Genomic DNA, 22,397 nt, shown 5'->3' with positions numbered 1-22,397 from the left:
GATAGCAGCATGGGTTTTTTGCAGTTCTCTTTCCAAGTAAGGACTATGTCTCACAACTTGTCCGAACAGTGCTTATACTAATAAAGAGGGTTCTTTTTCTATTTGTATTTTGGCGATTGGAACATTTCAGTGTTCATCACATCTTACATTTAAATTCTGCTTTTTTGTGAAGTCAGCAAAACTTTGCTTATATTTTGTACATATGTATTTAGCAACCATTTTGCCTACCATATAGAAGTGATCATTTCTTGCTTGGTGTTTTCTCCTTTTATCAATGATCTCGTTGCCTCTTACTCTGTTAAATCATCATTTCATCATTCGTCTCTTGTCTTTTCCTGTTTGATTGCAAAACTCAAACAACAGTTCTGTAGCTTCTTAACTTTAAAGTTGTTAGCAGTGACCTCAGCTTGCACTCCTCATTCCTTGAGTATTGATCAATTCTGTTTCTGATTTAACAAAGAATTTCGTTAAAAAAAATTGCAAAACTCACGTCAGCCTTTTTTTCCAAACTAATTTCTTTTGCTGTCCAAGCAAACACAATCCCTTTGAGTAATCCCTTTGCTTGCAGACATCAGTCAGATTTCGGCCAACTATGCTGGTTGTGCTGCTTTTATCCTTCCTCTCAAGTGCTTCTGTGATGTGAGGAGCCCATGAAGAGTTTCTCAGTGTCATTGCAAATGATTTTCCAATTGAGTGACTGTTACAACTCTGCTACATTTAATGAGGGTGGAAAAAAGCCTCTGATCCAGCAAGTCTTCTTCTACAGCCTTTGCCTCCTGGCCAAGCAGTGGTATACTAAGTCTTGTTCTGGAACCTTTCTTATTCTCTCACTGTCTGTATTTTGCAAAATCTCGACCTAATTGTAGCTTTCTACATCATAGAAATGTAAAAACTGCATATAGCCCTCACCATCCTATTTGCAGCTCCAAGAGCTATTCCCTCAGTAGAAGTGGGAGGATGGGTGACTATTCTGAACCTTTTTCTCATGCTCTGAGCTTGGGGAGTTAGATTCCATATAAACAGCAAGAGGTTGTGGACTGTGTGGCCTTCATTAAACATTATTATCTTGATATTAGAACTTCATTGAGAGCAATGGTCCACCTTTTGTTCAATTACTCAAATGTGTGTTGCACAAGGAACTATGAGAATAATAGTTTGCTTATACAACCCACACACCACCTTTGCTCAAGTAGACTGCACTTTTTTCCTGTTTTGTTTTTCAATCTGGGGAAACTGAGATAGGAGAGAACTTCTGACTAAAAACATCCCCTGCAGCTCTCACTAGCTACTAGTGCTGGTTATGCATGGAGGCATTTCCTATATGTATGAATGCATTAGTGAGCACTATTCAAGGTAAGCAGACTATCTTTATGTTCTACTTCATGCTGGTGTGTTAAGCGTATTTAAAAAAGAAAAAAACTACTTTATTCTTTCTAGGGGAATTGATGATGAGCCTCCTGTGGTATTATAGACCAGAGCACACTCAGGGAGGCCGTAATTCTAGCATGCATCAGGTGAGTATTTGGCCATGATGATCAGGAATGGAAGTCCAGGACATTAAAACGAGTCAGCAAAGGCTGCTTGATGTGATGGTTCTAATGTTTCTAATCCTTCTTCAACCGCTTATTTGCAAAGAAAAGGAGGGTCATTTTATGTTCCTGCTTTAACAAATGCTTAGTCTTTATTTTACAGTTGGGCCACTTGTTTCTAGATATGGGAACATTTCCACTGTTTCATAAGCCAGAAAAAGTAGCAAAGACTACATTAAAGACTAACACATTTATTGCTTTCAGTGTTTCTGCTGTACCAAACTAACATAGCTGCCCTCTGGAATAAGTCGAGAAGTAATTTGAGTGGCAAGACATTTAAAGACTTTCCATTACCTCACCCCAAACATTCATAATTTTATAAACAATCCTAAATTATGCTGAAAGTGTCCTTTTATCTTTGTGAATTTGTTACAGAATAGTTCTTGTTCATATTTTAAAGTTGGCTTTCCTTCACTTTAAGACACGAAAAGCTAGGGAAGCATTCACTTTTAAAACTGCAAGGTTATCTTTAAAGGCTGGATTTTTTACAGTGCTACTTCCCCAGATTAGTGTTTTATAGTACAATAAATGCAGAGGTTCTCTATCATTATGGTAATTTTGGTCCATCTATATGTCTATAAGACTTCGTAGCAACAAAAAAAAAGTCTCTCACCTCTCCCCAACTAGCTATTCCTATTATTAACTGTAATTCCAACTACAATGATCCTCTGATAGGATGATCCAACCAGCTTTGATGCTTTCAGATCTAAAATTTCCTAGACTAACCCAGTGAAAATATGAGTGCTGTTGCCTTTTAGTTTAAAATTGAGCTTTGAGGGAGTGAAACTTTGAAGAAAAGTTGAAGTTGAAGAAAAGGCCATAATTGATTTGAAGTGTTGTCAGGTTGATCCCAGAAATTAAAATATAAGAGCTACTTGAAAATGAAGTCTTCTTCTGGTCAAATTATATAAGCGAATGAATAGGCAGTTGTGGGCTGTGAAATGTCCATGCATATTTCTGAACTGGCAGACTTCCATTTTAGCTAGATACTTTACATTTCATATAAAATATAAATGCTAATATATAATCTATTTCAATTAAATTTCTTTTTTAGCTCCCTCAAAGAAGTGCTGTTTAAAGTGTTGCTTTTTCATGCACTCATGAAATGCCTGGTATAACAATTATATAACTTAATGTATTGATAGGTTGTTGTAGATTCTCTCATAGATTAATGTGAATAAGTACCGGTACTTATCTGCCTCCTTTTCCCTACATCTAAGGAACTAAGGTGAGGTAGAAATTATTAGTTACTAAATGTATACATTTAAACTTCAAAAAACTTGATGTGCTATTAAGTGCTGAGATAGGACCAGGTTCAGGGTTCAAATCTACCCCGGATGTGAAAGTGGGTAACTTTGGGCCAATTGTTATTTCTCAGATCAACTTATCTCAGGATAGTTCTTGTGAGAAGAAAATCAGAAGAAGGAATGCTTTGATGCTGCCTATAGCTTCGAAGTAAAAGCAGGATATACATTTACTAAACAAACAAATATGTTCATTGTTGCTATGTTATAACATAGAAGTCAACTAATTGGACACTTAGTGCAATATCTCATTTTTAAAAAACAGAGACTAATATTGCCTTCAGTAGCCTTGACATATCTTTTTTGCTTTTAAGCCACCCCTGTTAATAAAACATTAGAATCCCTGTGGCCTTCAGACAGTAAATATATTCTTTGATTAAAATGTGCATCTCGGCGATGAAAAGTTTGCCTCACTTAATGTAAGGGCTCAGAAGATTACACTCCAGAAGGTAAATGAAAAACCCACACTCTGAATGCTTTATATGTGACTTGAAAATGTAACCATTAATGTTTAAATCATCACATGTTGGTCTACTAATACAATCGACCTACTTCTTGGTAGAACTGGGCTTAAACTGAAAAGCATATAAAAATAAGATATATACTTTAACACACCACAGACAAAAACATGTGGTAGAAGAGTGTTCTTGCCAGACTCTGATCCCCTTGTACACTTTCTTGCAGAATGAGATCTTTGCATCCCGACACCAGGATGAGAACAGTGTGGCCTGTATAGAGGAAAAGTGCTATGTTCTGACCTTTGCAGAGTACTGCAGGTAGGTGGCGCTCTTACCATGCTTGTTTTATGGTCTCTGCTCCATCAGAACAGTTCCGGAAGACTGTTTGTTTGTTTATTATTGGTAAGGTTTTCTCTCTCCCTATCTCTCTTGGTAGTTGTGGTTTGTTGGGCATCACAGATAGTTTTAGTACGGAGAGAGGATGGGGGAGGGAGGGAGGGAGGGAGAGATGATCCATAGTCTAACATGTTATAATCAAGCTATTGTGGCATTATCACAGATGTCCTAATGAGATCATCTTGGCATTTTTTCCAGACATTTTTTGTATGTGCCTACTAGCATATGCATACCTAGATCACTAAAAGGATTGATCTATGTTTTGTACCAGTCTCAGCAAGGATTGCAGGTTTAGTAATTCAGCATATATGGAAGGCCCCAGATTGTCTATCCCTGCTGAAGACATAGCAGTAAAAAACTTACGGAAGCACAATTGGCCTTTCCAGTCCAATTATTTGGCCTTTGAGCCAGATGTATTGATTTTGCTGTATTTTTATGAGTTTTGATATTTTGTATTATGTATTTGTTTAGCAACATCCACTGTCATTTGACAGTGTACAAGAACTACGAGATAATTAAGTGAATTAATAAAATGTACCAAATCCAAATGTCTTAATAAATACGTTTGTGCTTTTGATCTTGGAGTAGGGATGCACGGGAAGGAACAATGGGATCATGCTGTTATTTTTCCTCACTTTTTTCCTCAAACGTTTTGCCAATACATCCTGAGCCATCTTTTGTAGATCTGGAACCCACAGCTCCAAATCTACAAGGAAAAGAACAATGTAATCTACTGTGGGAGATAGGTTTTCATTGCCTTTTATTATATTGCAAGATTGTGGCACTACGGTGGCACAGTGGTTAGAATGCAATATTGCAGGTTAACTCTGCCCACTGCCAGGAAGTCAATCCTAACCAGTCTTCTATTCTTCCAAGGTCAGTAAAATGAGGACACAGATTATTGGAGCAATATGCTATCACTATAAATTGCCCAGAGAGTGCTGTAAACCACTAAAGAGCGGTATATAAGTCTAAGTGCTATTCAGTGGTGGGATTCAGCCAGTTCGCACCACTTCGGGAGAACCGGTTGTTCACTTTCTGAGCAATTTGGTAAACTGGTTATTGGAAGAAATCATTAGGGCAGAGAACTGGTTAAATTACTTGAATCCCACCACTGGTGCTATTGCTATTGCTATTGTTACTGTACAGTAGCTTGTAGACCATATATAGCCCTTGGAAGCCTTCTGGGTGGCCCACCACGGTTTCCAGTAGCCTGTCAATCCACTGGTTGATGGGCAAACAGCAGAAGATTGCTGAAGTCCCACTGTCAAGTGATTTGAAGGTGTATCACTAAGTGAAAGGAAGGAGGAAGGAAGGCTCATGGCTCCCTTTTTCATCATATAGCTTCCTTGGGGCTCAGCAGTTTTTTGGCTTGGGCCAGGAAAAGGATTTTTCACCATGTGCACATAACATGTGTGAGAGCGTGCACAGCCTCCAACTTGCCACTAGGCAACCATAATGGCTAGAATCGAAAACAGAATCTTTGCATTGGAAAAATAAATAAAAGTAAAATTTGATAAACCCCTGAATGAATGAACTGTGGCCAACTACTATCAGAGTAACCAAGAATGCATTAGCATCATTACCTGGCTGTCTTGCAGATTTTGTGCCTTGGCAAAGCGTCGCGTGGAAGGGATTCCAGGCAAGAAAACGGCGATGGTTCCTCCTTCTGAAGAATATTCCACCCCTGCCCATCGCAAGGTGCCAGAGGACACGGATCCGGAGTTGGTTTTTCTCTGTCGTCATGTCTATGATTTCAGGCATGGACGCATCTTGAAGAATCCACAGTAACGCCACTGTGGCGTCAAGTGAGCAACAATAGCAGGCTATTAGGCAGGCTAAGCTCTTTGTCCATGTAGGAGCCTCCTTTGGTGGAGTGCTGCCCACAGGCACTGCATAACAACCCCGAAGCACTCAGTCCTCTACATCTGGGAGCAGATTTCCTGTTAAGGCAGATCTTCAAAGCACAGCACTTCATATAAAAAGCATAAGTGGAAATATATATCTATAAAGAAATGTGTGTCTGTATATAGATATAGGTGCTTGCTTCTGTAAATCTATATCTATATATCTGTACAATGAGCTTCATATACTGGAGGGAGGGGGGAAGGGAGGATAAAAGTGGATAAAAGCCAGTAAACTGACTCTAGAGCCAATCTTGTTGGGGATGAGTAGAACACACTGAAGGAAAACTTCAGTGTAGAAGTGAATCAAACTATAAAAAGGTTCCTGATGTCATGTCCTTCTAAAAAGAAGAAGGACATATATCCTTTTGTTTAGTATAATATTGAAAATGGAGATGAGACCTTGTTTTGGGAGCCATCAATACACTGAAAGTCCTTCTCATATTTTGCATACATACTACTTGAGAAGGACCACACTCAAGTATTTTGTGTGATTGCCCAGTCAAATTGTTGCTTCAAAGCAGAACGTGGGAAAGATGTAATAGATCACCTCACACCATTATGAAAAGCTGCATATCCTTCTAAGATTGAAACTCCAAGCCAATTGCTTAGCATTAACTTACATTGACATCTATAGGACCTATTTCTGAATAAATGCCATAAAAATCAGGATATCAGGAAACAGGCCCAGCCTTAAAGATCATGCTTATTGGGCACAACTATGGTGAGGGTGATAAGGTGGCACTTGAAAAGTTCTCAGAGTTTGAGACATAAATAACAGCTGCTACAATACTGATCTCTTCTCTCCACAAACTTAGAGAGGCCTGCCTATTTTAGGCAGAGGTAATTTATTTTATTTTTCTTTCCACATCCCATTTTCTTTACTCTCATATACAGTCCTCATAGAACCTGGATTTGCACACTCATCTAACTTGGGAGGGCTAGAAGCCAGAGTTAAGAAACAATAGCATAGTGCATAGTGCTTGAGTGTCAGTCTTTGAAACAGGCATCGTAACCCAACTGAGTCTGTTTTTGCCTGTCTACCTCTCTTCTCTCCCACCCACCCCAGAATATCAACACTGACATATGAACATGCCCATGACGGTGAGACTCTGGCTTCCAAAAGGAACTGGCCAATGAGAGGTTTGCGTTTTGAGAAACTGCTACTTGATTCTCACAGATATTTCTGCCTCTTGCCTTACATGTATAGCTCTTAGAATACTTTAGTTTAGCTTTAACACAAAGCTGTTTCAGTTAATTCTAAAGCAAACCAAAGGACAGCATAAGAAGAGTCCACCCAATCAGTCAACACCCAGCTGGGAATCCATTTGTAGATTGCACTAATTCGAAAGGAGAATCAACACTGTATTAGTCCATGTACCTGCTGACAGCCAGAGTTGCTCACCTGAACTAGGGACCTATGTAGTTGCTTTTTTTTCCCCCTTTTGTAAGGGGTGAGGGAGATTTAATTAGTGTTCAGTTATTATCGAAGCGTTCCTCGGCTTTAATATTGTTATCTTTTCAAGTAGAGTTAGCACTATAAAACTTCTGACCCTCAGGCTAGAAGCAAGAGTTTGGCCACCAGTGCTCTATATCTGTTCTGGAGAAAGTAGCCCTACCATATTCAGCTTCTTGTGTGTTGACACAAATGGTACCTGCAGACTTGCTCTACATACCAAAGAGGGGAAACAATGGGGGGAAAACTGTGAAAAAGTCTAACCGAAGGTGGATAGCAGAAATCAGGTGATGATTGCATTCCATCAGGAATGGGTATATTCCTGCTTGGAGGAGGAATCTTCCAACCTAAGGCTGAGCATGAATTTTCCAAGCTTGCTAGTGTCAAAGTAGCGGCTTCCTTTTTATCAAAACCGCTGCTTGGGCACATAGAAGGGCTCTTTGTTAACTAGGGCTACAAAGCCTATCTTGTGACCACACAGGTATGTGGAACCGAAGATTCCCTACAACTTTTCTTCATGCAGGAAAAGCAACCCTGGAGGGGGAACTGATGGATGGAAGGGGTAAGCATTGGGGAGCAGTACGATATGCTCTGTAGCCATGGCCTGTTCTTCCATTTGCCAAGTCAAGGAGGGAAAGGTAGAGATAAAGGGACAGTTCTTCAATGATCTGGGTTGGAGTGTGTATGAAGAGTTGCCTAGTCTGATCTATGCAGAATCAGATTAGGATTCTTTTTTTTCTTTCTTTCTTTCTTCTTAACTAGAAATGGGAGAGAAACTCTAGTGCCAGAGAGCCTCTTCCCAAAAAGATATTTTAGAATTCATGATGTGGTGGCTGGAATCCTCAGCATGGTGACTTGAGACCCAGATTCAGGGCAATCTTCCTGCCCTCATGAAAGAAAATGAAATTTAGCTTCAGAAACAGAGCAACTTTGTAAATTCCTGATTTCTGTTGCTACTTCCTCCCCTCTCCTTTCTCTGGCTTCTCCAGGCAGGAAAGCAACAGTAGTTTAAAAACAAACAAAATTGGAAAAAACAAAATAGTTATCTACCCAATTCTGAAATAGGTTTGGAGCCCCTTTTCTGGAGAACAGAAACCCAAAACCTTCCCTGCTTCTGATAATTGTCAGAATCTACTTCAGGCCAAGAATATTGTTTTAAAGATTTGTGTAGTTGTTTTATGCTGTTTGCAGACAGCATGTAAATGATTTGAAATGTCTTATCTTCAATGAAAATATTTCATGCTTTTTTAATCTATTAGATATGGAAATATTTTTGAAACTGAAAATGCAGTCAGTAGAATTTAAATTGAAATGTAATACATGTAAAATATATTTTAGTTGATAATTTTGTAAAATGCACTTTTTGTGTCTCTTCCCTTGTTTCCCAGATCTGTATTTCAGTGTTTACAGATGGAATGAGAACATTCCCTATACTCTCCTTCTGTGAAAAAGATATATTAGAAGTAATTCTTAAAAATAAATTTGAGAAATTGTATTGACTTAGAAAACAAAACCAAAGCCATTGTCTAGTTTTTATTACGGGTACTGTATGGTATTAGTGCTACTGCACAGTAACAGGAAAAGACATTGCTTTTATTTTATTAATTAAATGGATAATCCTGCCATACATTTGAAGTGGCTCACAAATAATGGTATATAAAATATATTTATTCTTTAAAGTTGGTTGAAATCCACCATGCACATTTTCATCACACAATATTTCATATTAGGAGGGAAACTCTTTGCTTGATGTCAGCACCTTTCTACCATCTTCTCTCTGGTCCTTGGAGGAAAAACGTATAATAAATGTCAAGCTCTCTTTGCCCAAAGATTCCCTATTCTTGACTTCCGAAATAGGGGAGGGGCAAGGTAACTGCAGTAATAGAATAGAATTTATTGGCCAAGTGTGATTGGACACACAAGGAATTTGTCTTGGTGCATATGCTCTCAGTGTACATAAAAGAAAAGATATGTTCATCAAGGTACAACATTTACAACACAATTGATGGTCAATATATCAATATAAATCATAAGGATTGCCAGCAACAACTTATAGTCATACAGTCGTAAGTGGAAAGAGATTGGTGATGGGAACTATAATCCTGAGCCTGAGCCTGAAATTAAGAATCCTTTTCTTAATGAAGGATTCTTTTAAGCTGCAAGCAACAGCCCAAACTCCGAGATCGGAAGGTTACATTTTGAAGATTGAACTTGGAGAGAAGCAACTCTACTTCAGTTCTCCAGTGAGGCTGTGGCATTGTCCAGACATGGGTTGTTACAGTCGGATCTGCCTAGAGACTGAGTCATAGTTTTTTGGCCACGCCCCTTGCTCCTTCCTCTCAGGCCCAGTTTCAAATCGTTTCGAATCTGTCTGAGAGAAACATCTCTCGGCAGATTTGGCTATTTCAGCCCATTTCTGTTCAGTTGCCTATTTGGTATTAGTTTTTTCCCTCTTGGTAGCATCCAATCTCTTGGTGATGGGTCCTTTTAGGTCTCTTCATCACGAGGACTTGAAGCAAAACTAACAGCAAGCACATTCCCATAAGGGTTAGTGTTGAAGCAGACAAAGAAGTCAGGTGCTTGAATAAAACATTGAATGGGTCCTTGGCTCTGTTAAGAGACTTCAAAAGCATTTCAAGAGCCTTGCTTGTGAATGATAGCAATACATTACAGGTTTTCTGTTAGAGCAAGTGAGCAGTGCAAAGCAAGAAGGGATGGTAAAATACATTAAACATACGTTAGGGCACTCTTTTGTTGCAGAATGCCACTAATGCAACTTTTCCCCACTTGCTAGTGCAAAAATACATCAGCTGCATTTCTACATTTTAATTCTGTTATCCAGGACAGTTAAAACAAGATTTTCAGAGACGGACAATTAAATGGTAAAGAAGTGCCATCTGGTGGCAGAATAGCAATTTGGAGGAGCATCTCAGTCTTACCCACTTAAGGAGCCGATAAATTGAGCAATCATTGCTTGACATGCTATGCTTCATTTTTAAAGGCAGGAGCCTTCCTTTGACTTTGAATGGTGGGGCCAGGATCTGTGTATCAAAGGGAGGTGGAACAAGGTCCAAAACTAAATTTATTTTTCATTTAATTAATTCAATGTAGCTAAGGTAAGTGTTATGTAACATAAGTAACGTCTATGAATGCCCTTCATCTTGTCAATTTTAAAGTTACAAAGTGCCATCAGCTTTGCAAGAGAGGGGCCAGTTCTGCAGTCCATACCCCAGGATTTCTAGAGGGGACCTGCTACTATTACACCTCAGATTGGACAGACCTGTTGTGTGAGGAATTAATTCTAATCAGAGGTGTGAGAATTCAACACATGCACAAAATCCCTTTAAGTTGTACTCGGGATAAATAATGCCCCATCTGATGGGCAGATTTTTTTGCTGCAATTAGTGTATTATTGAATAGAATGCCACTAGCTATTCATGGATAGTGAGCCAACAGGAACAGAAATAAACCCCTTGCCTTTGCGTGAAAGAAATGACGCCACCCTCTAATTGGATGCCTCTCAGATGCTTTGGGGAACACCTCATCTTCCTTAATCTGTAAAAGGCAGAAGGAAGGAAGATGACCCTGCTGCTCGGTGACTTCAAAACAGGCTTGAAACCTGTCAGATTGTTGCTTTTGTCTTGAGAAATCATTGCCAGTATTATGCAATGATACTAATCATTACCAGTATCATGCAGTGAGTGGGCTGTGATTAGGGGAAGAGAGAGATTCTCTTGCTCTTCTCTGGGGAGAAAAGGGATGTGGACATAAAATTTAAAAAATATGTGATTTTTTTCCCTGAAGCACCAACCAAAACATCTATCCCTAACATTCCATTAAACCATTTCAGGATGGTTACGTTTCAATAGAAGCAACAATCTAGGTGTTTCTTTTAAATAAAACTCGGTGTTACACTGCAACAACAACAACAAATACAGAAAACTCTAATTCTGTTACTATCTAATGGTTACCCAGATTTCTGTAGCCTCTCTGTCCGCCTGAGCCCTGGTCTTCCTTGAACTCAAAGACTGAGCCATCATCTGTCTTGGTGGGATGAGGCAAGGGGGAACAGTGGGCATAGATGAGAAAAGGAAGAGAAAATTTACTAAAATGCTAGCTGCATGGATTTGATGCCTTACAAATGCAAAATTTTCAAAGTAATTATCTTATTTTTTACCCAGCAAGAACTGAAAGTCCAATCCGTTCAATGAAAATTTACTTTATTAATATTTTAAATATACCTGTTCTAAAGCTATATTTTTGGTGTTAAAACTTAATCTTGCAGAGTACGGAATATGAATTTTTTCTCTTAACCCCTGTGTTTAAAAATTAATATATACTGCACATTTACCATGTTACATTTAGGTATTTTTTGTCTGCTTGCCAAAAACAAAGAAGGAAAAATTAATCATCTCTTCTTTGATAAAATGACAAGATTAAGAAAAGAAAGAACAAAATCTTATCAGTCTGGCAGCCAGCACTGATATCCTATAGCAGTGATGGCTAACCTTTTCCGGGCTGAGTGCCCAAAGCGCGTGTCCAAACCCCCCAAATGCAATGCGCACATGGCCCCTGTGCATGTGGCCCACCCCTTCACATGCACGCAAGCCCCACTCACATTCCCCGCCCCCCGCACACGCATGGCAGAGACCCAAAGACCAGCTGGCTGGCGGAAGGTGCGTGCGTACGCATGGCAGAGGTGAACTGAGATGATGGCTCGCGTGCCATCCAAGAGGGTGCTGAGTGCCACCGGATCTCCATCACAGTCCAATAGTATACATAAAGATCAGTATCTAATAAAACAAAACATTCATCGTGACTATGGAGCTTCTCAGTTGTCCAGGTCATGCTTGTCCCAAAAGTGCTTTTTCCAAAAGGCAACTGGACTTCCTTGGTTTTTTTTCTTTTCTTTGAAAACATTTTGCTTTTCATCCAAGAACTGAAGAAGCTTCTTGGATGAGAAGTGAAATGTTTTCAAAGAAAAAAACAAGAAAGTCCAGTTTCCTTTTGAAAAAAGCACCTTTGAGACATTCATCGTGAAGTATGCATGCTTTAGACATGCTAAAGTGATAGACTGAAACACTGTGACAAAGAGGACTTGAACCAACAAATTTGAATGTACATTTACAGCAAATGTGCCATGCACTACATTCATGGTATCCAAGAGCTGCGCAGCTTGCCCATGCTAAAGCTTAGCAGGCCAACCATTGTTTGCATTTTTAAATGCCAATGCTGTCTTTACAAATGAAAGTGTACAAGAGAGAATGTAATCATTTGAACGGTTCACTTGGATGCTAGGCTGCTGGCCAAGCCAACAGATAGCACCTCTGTTCTTGGCAAGACATCAAACACACTGTCCCAGGGAGGTAAACCATGATAATACTATAAGCCGCTGACAATGCAGGCATTACAAAGTTTATTAAAACAAAGATAGTGTTGCCTCTGTCCTGTCTGAGCAAACTAAACATTACTGTAGTATCACAGAAAAAGGAAGCTGAAGCGGAGGGGTTGGGCAGGAACTTTATGTGCTTGCTTTTTTATTTGGCTTTGTTTAGTTAAGAGCCATCCATGTTAACACTAGTAAAACATATTAGAGAACATTGCAGTTTCAAAGGCCATGAACATTTAGTTGCAATAGGTTTTGTTGTTTATTTATTTATTTCGATTTTTATACCGCCCTTCTCCCGAAGGACTCAGGGCGGTGTACAGCCAAGTAAAAATACTATATAAACATTAAAAGAAATTAAAAAACGTATTATAATGTGGCCGAAATATTAAAACAATTTAAAATCTTAAAATATAAATAACCCCAATAAAATTTCAATCCAGTCCCGCTTATTTTTATTTATTTATTTATTTATTTCGATTTTTATATCGCCCTTCTCCCGAAGGACTCAGGGCGGTGTACAGCCAAAAGTAAAAAACAAACAATACAATATACAATTTAAAATACAAATTAAAAAACTTATTTTATAATTGGCCTAAAAAACTTTAAAATATATAAAACTAAGACCCCATTAAAATTTGTAATAGAAAATTTAAAATTTAAAATCGATAAAATTTAAGCCAGCCCTGCGCGAATGAAAAGATGTGTCTTCAGTTCGCGGCAGAAGGTCCGAAGGTCAGGTATTTGGCGTAAGCCCGGGGGAAGCTCGTTCCAGAGTGTGGGAGCCCCCACAGAGAAGGACCTTCCCCTGGGGGCCGCCAGCCGACATTGCTTGGCGGACGGCACCCTGAGAAGTCCCTCTCTGTGAGAGCGTACGGGTCGGTGGGAGGCATGCGGTAACAGCAGGCGGTCCCGTAAGTACCCAGGCCCTAAACCATGGAGTGCTTTAAAGGTCGTAACCAAAACCTTAAAGTGCACCCGAAAGGCCACAGGTAGCCAGTGCAGTCTGCGCAGGAGCGGTGTTACGCGGGAGCTACGTGAAGCTCCCTCTATCACCCGCGCAGCTGCATTCTACTGAAGCCTCCGAGTGCACCTCAAGGGGAGCCCCATGTAGAGAGCATTGAATAAATAGGTGCGTTTTCAGCTCACGGCGAAAAGTCCGAAGATCAGGCACTTGACGTAAACCAGGGGAAGTTCATTCCAAAGCGTAGGAGCTCCAACAGAGAAGGCCCTTCCCCTGGGGGCCGCCAGCCGACATTGCTTGACGGACGGCACCCTGAGAAGGCCCTCTCTGTGTGAGCGTACGGGTCGGTGGGAGGCATAAGGTAACAGCAGGCGGTCCCGTAAGTTGTTATTAAAAGAAGTTTTGATAATTCTTTAGTGGCTGACTTTCATTGTTTCCCCACAGGAGTTCTCTGGCACCCTAAAAAGATTGTTTGGAAAGATCCTCAATCTAATGTATAGTAAAATGATTTAGCATATAAAGCAGAGGTCTCCAACCTTGGCAACTTTAAGACTTGTGGGCTTCAACTCCCAGAATTCCTCAGGCAGCAAAGGTTGGAGACCCCTGATATAAAGGGTTTTTGTCAGCTCCACTAGATAAATGAGTCCATGAAGTCAAGTCCATTGGAAGGCTAACATTACTTTCATTCCGATTGGCTATAACAACACAATCTTGCAAATGAGACTGTGCCGTACCTTCTCCCTTCCTTGAGCTCAGCAAACTAGTTAGGCATCTGTGTCAGCTGTTTCCCAATGTTGGAATTTGAATGTTCTGGATTCAAAAAAATGTTTCATCCCTTTCAGCCAAGCCAACAGCTTCTGCCTACCTCTATTGAAGATCATCTTCTTTACTCTCAAATGCAGTTTTGAGAATTTCTAGACCAGGGGTGTCCAAACTTGGCAACTTTAAGACTTGCAGACTTCAACTTCAACTCAGCAAAGCTGGCTGAGGAATTCTGGGAGTTGAAGTCCACAAGTCTTAAAAGTTGCCAAGTTTGGACATCCCTGGTCTAAACCATATAAATTTCAACTTCAAATCCAAGCTTCAAATCAAGCTTGGATTTCCTGCTGTAAAAAGCCAATCATAAAAAAAGGACTGAAGAATAGGGAAATTATATTAATTACGTTATACAAGATTATTTCAGTAACAGAGAAATGAAAGAAACATAAGCAATTAAGTATGTGAGCTGGAGATATTAGGAAGTTTTTCAACATTGAAGAAAAGGAGTACTCAACAATTCATTCAAATATTCTCTGTTCTTGTTCTGTTGTTCTCTTTTTAAGTTATGTATTGTTTTATTGTAGCAATGAGAAACAATATCTTAGTAAAGACCTTCTTTGGGGGGGGAAAGGATAACGCTACACCAATGCAATTATTAAACGCCGAGGAAGAATTAGAATTTGGACCTCTTTTTTTTAGCAATACACACTTGTATGTACACAGTGAAGTTCAGAGAAAAAGACATACTAAACTAATCTTTAAGAAAGAATGTTTACTAAAATATGCATTCTTCTCTAGGAGATATGACCCAATTGAACTTTGGAATGTAATGTTTACAATACAATCTATACTTTATTTATTAGCAAAGCCCCTAATACTTTAACTAAGACCAGTCAAAGTAGTCCAAAACAGCATGCAAGCTATCAACTTCTCCAGAACTTTTAATCGGGCAAGATTAAAAATAAATCTAAACCTAAAAAATAATATATCTTTTGCCCAGGTTTTTGTTTTTGTTTCAAATGATACCGGTGTTTAAGAATGATATTAAATTACAGGAATGGCAAAAGGGGATTAGTAAATTTGTATGGATGGGCAAAAAACCAAGAATAAAATTAAACAGCTATAGAGACTAAATTGATTCTGAACTTAATAACAGCCGCAAGACTTTTGATTGCTCAATATTGGAAGAAAGAAGAATTACCTACAATTGAAGAATGGACTCTTAAAGTATCAAATCTGGCAGAAATGGCAAAAATCTCTGCTTACTTGAAAGACTATACACAAGAAAAATATATTTTAGAATGGAAAATGTGGATTGATTATATTCAAAATATCAGATAAAAAAATATCAAATAGCATATGAGTAAATTTAGGAAATAATTTGTATTAGATATATTTTTGAAGGAGAGGGGAATTGAGAGTGTGAATAAGCGTGGAGAGACTAGAGATTATAATTTAGGAATTATTTTAGATTATGATTGTTAGTTTTGATACCCTGCATTTTGTTCTGGGAAGTCGGGGTGGGGTGGGGGTAAAGGGAAGGAATTGGGGGTTGAGGTTAGTGATGGAGTGATGGTTAATGTACAGGGATTATTGAAGATGTATAAATATAATTAATGTAGGGTCGGGTCTGACCAGTTGCCATTTTAGAACGGTGGGGAGGGAAAAAAGAGAGAGTAGGAGGTAGGAAAGAGGAGAAGAGGAAGGAAGAGGGGTAGAAGAGAGAGAAGAGTGTAGGGTGGAGGGAGGAGAGGAGGTAGATAAGAGAAGGAGAGGAAGGTTTGGAAAGTAAAAGAAGGTAGAAGAGGGAAGAAGGTTAAAAAGGGTGATGACTGGGCAGGCCCGACTAATTGTATATAACTGTACATTGGATGAATTATTTGATAAGATTGTAAAAATAAAACTTTTTTATAAAAAAAAATAAAAATAATAATATATCAAGGAACAAGGTGGTTGTATTTGACAGGAATAGTCCCTCTAGAGTAAATAGGTAAATTTGTGTAACTTGGTATACAAATTCTTGCTTTGCGTAGTATTGCTTACCACAAAAAGGAATAGCTTAAAAAGGAATGTATTTTTTATGCCTTCATAAAATGTCATCTTTAAATAATAATGTTTTAGCTTACATTTTCACAGATCGTAGTTTCTACTGCTTAATTTAGCCACAGAGAATTTAAGACCAAATCAATGAGACACAAAACGTTGTTTTCCATTTAAAAACAACAACCCTTCACTCTCATTCAGTACATTTACATATATCGTACCTTCTATAACTGCTTACTTTTTTTATAACCTGCCTGAGTCCTATTAGTATGGTTTCATTATTAACATGAAGGCAATAATCAACATTATTGATTTGAACTTAATAACAGCCGCAAGACTTTTGATTGCTCAATATTGGAAGAAAGAAGAATTACCTACAATTGAAGAATGGACTCTTAAAGTATCAAATCTGGCAGAAATGGCAAAATCTCTGCTTACTTGAAAGACTATACACAAGAAAAATATATTTTAGAATGGAAAATGTGGATTGATTATATTCAAAATAAGTATCAGATAAAAAAATATCAAATAGCATATGAGTAAATTTAGGAAATAATTTGTATTAGATATATTTTTGAAGGAGAGGGGAATTGAGAGTGTGAATAAGCGTGGAGAGACTAGAGATTATAATTTAGGAATTATTTTAGATTATGATTGTTAGTTTTGATACCCTGCATTTTGTTCTGGGAAGTCGGGGTGGGGTGGGGGTAAAGGGAAGGAATTGGGGGTTGAGGTTAGTGATGGAGTGATGGTTAATGTACAGGGATTATTGAAGATGTATAAATATAATTAATGTAGGGTCGGGTCTGACCAGTTGCCATTTTAGAACGGTGGGGAGGGAAAAAAGAGAGAGTAGGAGGTAGGAAAGAGGAGAAGAGGAAGGAAGAGGGGTAGAAGAGAGAGAAGAGTGTAGGGTGGAGGGAGGAGAGGAGGTAGATAAGAGAAGGAGAGGAAGGTTTGGAAAGTAAAAGAAGGTAGAAGAGGGAAGAAGGTTAAAAAGGGGGGTGATGACTGGGCAGGCCCGACTAATTGTATATAACTGTACATTGGATGAATTATTTGATAAGATTGTAAAAATAAAACTTTTTTATAAAAAAAAATAAAAATAATAATATATCAAGGAACAAGGTGGTTGTATTTGACAGGAATAGTCCCTCTAGAGTAAGTAGGTAAATTTGTGTAACTTGGTATACAAATTCTTGCTTTGCGTAGTATTGCTTACCACAAAAAGGAATAGCTTAAAAAGGAATGTATTTTTTATGCCTTCATAAAATGTCATCTTTAAATAATAATGTTTTAGCTTACATTTTCACAGATCGTAGTTTCTACTGCTTAATTTAGCCACAGAGAATTTAAGACCAAATCAATGAGACACAAAACGATGTTTTCCATTTAAAAACAACAACCCTTCACTCTCATTCAGTACATTTACATATATTGTACCTTCTATAACTGCTTACTTTTTTTATAACCTGCCTGAGTCCTATTAGTATGGTTTCATTATTAACATGAAGGCAATAATCAACATTATTGATTTGAACATGTAGTAGAAATATACAAAAAAGAATAAGTGCATTTAATTATAGGTAGAAAAAGAATGAAAAACAAAGATCAACAAGCATCAAAGTTCAAGTGAATTGCACTTTTTAATTGTAGCAAATCAGCTTATTTTGGACCCTATCTGCTAGTATGCATAAATAACATATAGATTTATGTAGATTACCAAATTCAATGCAAAATTCTATGTAATTCACATATACTTACACTTCTAAAATTATAAAACCTTTAAAGTAAATCCATAACTATTTATATCGATAAATGTTTGCTATCAGAAAAAAATGCAACTTTATAGTATGGAAAGCTGACAGCCCAGGGTTAAAACCCAAGTGTTGCTCCTGTTCTTAACCCAGTTCCTGCCTACCTAGCAGTTTGAAAGCATGGAAATGCAAGATAAATGAGTACCACTTCAGTGGAAAGTGGGAAGCATTTTGTGTGCTTTGGCATATAATCCAATCTCTGAATACAAATACCTAGTTATAAGAATACTTTGAATTGTAATGGCTGTAAGAAGAATACAAATAAGGCATTTGGATGATAAAACTGCTTTTTTATATGTAGAAATTTAAAATGTAAAAGATATAAATGCAGAACATCTCCTGGTTTGATGATTCAGATCTATCAGAAACTAGTATGTAAACTTGAAAGGAGGTAAGTTAAGAGCTTTCATGTTATTTGAGAGATTTTAAAGAAAAGAGATGAGGAAGTCTTATAAATGTTCCCAGTGGACAAAAGTCTGTGATTCTCGAGACTTTTCTGAAATACAATACCAAATATCTCTTAGAAATATGGAGAGTACCTGAGTTGGATGGAGAGTACCTGAATTGTGATTAAGATGCAGCTTATTTTTCTCAATTATCTGAATATAATATATATCATCTATAAAGAAGCATCCATGCATCTTAAATGGATAATTTAACTCAGTGGAAGATAATGAATATTAATAAATCAATGAATAATAACAAAGTGGAAAACCAAGACTGAAAATGGCAATTTCTGTTTTTCTCTGGGACTCCAGACAATGTACATTTTAACCCTACAAGAACAACGTATGTTGGGCTGGAAGGGAATCCCTGGCACAAAATCATTCAGTGAATTTCCTACTCGAGAATCTTAGTTAGGTTTCACTGATCCAAGTTCAAAAACTATACTAGCTCTCATAAGATAGGATCACCGTGATATAATCTAGTAAATGAAAGTCATTTTGTTGTCTGTTGAATTTGCTGTTGGGTTGCAATTCAAAGCTGGAACATCAGCCAGGATGATTTGGGTTTGTCCTTCTATTTCTCTTTGATCAGAAATTCATAATAATACTAATTGCATGATAATCAGTGCCAAGCTTCAGCTGGAGGCTAAATAGTGATTAAGGAAGTGTCAGAAGAATTTCAGAAACGTTAAACCTGAACTAGTCTTATTTCTAAATATAAGGTTCAAAGTTTGTTACATTTAGTTTTTTGTTCTCTACCTCAAATTATCCTACTCTGGACACATTTATCTGAAGATCTACTTCTCTGGAAACAGCCTAATGCTGATAAAGGTAGAAGGAAAGAGAAGACGACGACAACCAGTAGCAAATTCAGCTACAGTAATGATGAGGGTACAGTTGGGAGATTTGAAAGACCAGGTTGGGGACAGATCATCTTCAATAAAATCTATCTATGTCAGGGGTGTCAAACTCAAGGCCCATGGGCCAGAGGTGGGTTTCAGCAGGTTCTGACCAGTTCTGGAGAACCGGTAGCGGAAATTTTGAGTAGTTCGGAGAACCGGTAGTAAAAATTCTGACTGGCCCCACCCCCATCTATTCTCTGCCTCCCAATTTCCAGCTGATCAGGAGAAAATGGGAATCTTTGCCGTAATGGGGTGGGAATGGAGATTTTACAATATCCTTCTCCTGCCATGCCCATCAAGCCACACCCACAGAACTGGTAGTAAAAAATTTTGAAACCCACCAGTGCCGCGGGCTGGATCCGGCCCACAGGGTGCTTAGTTCTGGCCTGTGGGGCCGCCCTGGAAACCGCGAAGGACTGGACCATAGTGCCTCTGCCAGCGAAAACTGAGCTTGGGAGGGCCACATGCAGCCCTCCCAAGCTTTGTTTTTGTTGGCAGAGGGTTGCAGGAGGCCATGGCAGCCAGAAACAGAGCACAGGAGCTCGTTTTTGCTGGCAGAGCACTCAGACCACCACAGGCACCCCTGAAATGAGTGACATCAAGCTGGCCATGCCCACCCCCACCCCCGAAGTCAAACACAACCCTGATCCAGCCTTCAATGAAATCAAGTTTGACACCCCTGATCTATGTGGTCACTAGAAAACAACTTGATAGCACATAATTTTAAAAAAAAAACTAACAAAGAATTTAGCTCCCTCTCTTGGGCTGGTTGTCCTTTGTTTTTGCAATGATTATGAGAAAACTCTCATACTCAGCATGATTTTAATCACCATTTATCAACAATGCTACATGTTCTCTGGCTTATCTCAGGTATTTCTAGTTTATCAAGGCATCAAAGATTATTATGAATCATCTGTCAAGTGAACTACTTTGCAATACTAGGAAGCTAAGGAAATGCGGAGTCCATGGGTTGCTGTTTTGTCAAATCTGTGTCTTTTTCTTATTTATTTTATTTATTATTTTTTAAAATTATTTTTACAAATAACTCAAACAGAAAACATATCCAACACACTTTCCTCCTATTTTCCCCACAGCAACAGCCCTGGCCCAAAATCACCCAACCAGCTTTTATGGCTAAGGCAGGACTTGACCAAACCATGAAGACATCATCTACGAGGTATCAAATTGGACAAAAGTAACAAGTGGAACCCCCATAGAGTTCTATCTTGAGGCCAATATCATTCAACATTTGTATTTGATAAGGGAGCCCATTCAATTATTATACACATTACTAAATTGCAGGTGTGGCAGAACAAGTATGCAACTTAACCTACACAGATTGGAAGATTAGGCTGAGAGGAACAAGATTGTATTTCCTTTCACCAGAAGGAAATACAAGGAGAAAAAATATAGGGCCTTAATGAAGGATTCATGGCTTCAAAGCACTATATCATAGAAGGCCTGGAGGATTGTCATTGATAATCAACTGAAATAAACAGTGTGAGATAACTACTAGAACAACTAACACAAATATTAAAAGAATGGTATCAAAGATACACAAGGTCCCTATTCCTCTTTATTCTGCACACTGAGAGATTGGAGCAGCTTCAGAGGAGGGTGGCAAAGATAATACAGAGACCTGAGGAGTTGTCTTATCAGGGCAGGCTAGAAAATTCAGTCTAGAAAAAAAGAAGTACAGGTAGGCTGAGGATAGACTGCATATTATTTTTTAGGAACCTAAAAAATTCCTGAAAAGGTGTCATAGGAAAGACAGTTAGGAAGTGTATCCATAACCAAAGGTACTAAGCTCAATTGCATATACATTTAGATTTGCATACACATTCAGATTTCATTAAACGATGAGCAAACACATACATACACACATACAAAACACCACGATAAGGTATATACAACAGTGGAACAGTGGAAAAACAGTGGAACAATTTACTTGCAGATTTAAATTGTTTGTTTATTTGTTATTTATTTAACTTATATGCACCCATCTCATCTAGGGGCAACTCTTAAATGGCTTACAATCAATTAAAAAACACAAGATGAAACATTTAAAACAATAAATAATAGCATTAAAATTGAGTTAAAATTAACAATTTTGGGTGGGAGGGAAGAGAGCTAGGGGTGCACAGGAAGGAGGTAGAGGTTTATCTTAGTCCTTTAACTACCGCCGGAATGACACCTTTAGGGCCTTAGGCTAATTGCCAGAGCCAGGACTTCAGGCCCTTTTAGAAAGCCAAAAGTGGAGGTGCAGCTCTTCCCTTGGGGGCACAATGTTCCAGAGGGCAGGAACCATGACAGAAAAGGTTCTTCTCTTGGTCCACACCAACCGGAATTCTATGGCCCTTCTACCAGTGGGGATGGGGTGGCCAATTCCATTGGGGTGAGATCATTCTTCAGATATTGTGGGTTCTCAGTCTCTGGATTTTTTTAAAAAAAGTGGTTGGGTACCGTAGTCACCACTTAGAATGGCTGAACTGGTTTTCCTGCACATTGCAGACCGTTGGATTAGATCGGTGTTTCTCAATCTTGGTAACTTAAAGATGCGTTACCTTCAACTCCCAGAATTCTCCAGCCAGCTAAGATTGAGAAGCACAGAATTAGATTATTATTATGGTGATTTTCAACTCCACAATTCTATGATCAGTTTTCATTAATCTTGTAGGTTTTTGTTTTGTTTTGCCTTGGTGAAACAACAATTCAGCCCATCACACCCTCTCTTGACAATGAATGAATCTCCCTATGTACTAACTGAGGAATACTTCCTTTTGATGGGCCGCTTTGAGTATTCTTTTGTTTGTGGCCTGATCTGAAATGCAGCAACCTGTCTTTCAGAAAGTCCAGCCCAATTGAAGAAGTACAGCCTTGCTTATTTTGCCCCCGTTTGCTTGGATTGTTGTTTGTGCTGGAAAACACATGCACAAACTAGTCTCCAAAGTATCTCACAGAGAAGAGGAAATA

The 22,397-nt window shown here is 38.5% G+C and overlaps 1 protein-coding gene across 3 annotated transcripts in view; it reads left to right on the top strand.

The window, feature by feature from the left end:
• Positions 1-8,625, top strand: part of BAHD1 (bromo adjacent homology domain containing 1) — a 135,824-nt gene extending 127,199 nt beyond the window's left edge. For all 3 annotated transcript variants that reach the window (XM_058162099.1, XM_058162101.1, XM_058162100.1), the window contains 3 exons: positions 1,438-1,514; positions 3,578-3,669; positions 5,349-8,625. In XM_058162099.1, coding sequence (XP_058018082.1) covers positions 1,438-1,514; positions 3,578-3,669; positions 5,349-5,538 — 359 coding nt within the window. In that variant the 3' untranslated portion in view covers positions 5,539-8,625. The remainder of the gene's footprint in view (positions 1-1,437; positions 1,515-3,577; positions 3,670-5,348) is intronic.
• The last annotated feature ends 13,772 nt before the right edge of the window (positions 8,626-22,397 follow it).

Source organism: Ahaetulla prasina, chromosome 1, assembly GCF_028640845.1.
Source record: "Ahaetulla prasina isolate Xishuangbanna chromosome 1, ASM2864084v1, whole genome shotgun sequence".
NCBI classification, from domain to species: domain Eukaryota; kingdom Metazoa; phylum Chordata; class Lepidosauria; order Squamata; family Colubridae; genus Ahaetulla; species Ahaetulla prasina.
This window is presented reverse-complemented; position numbering and strand designations above follow the sequence as displayed.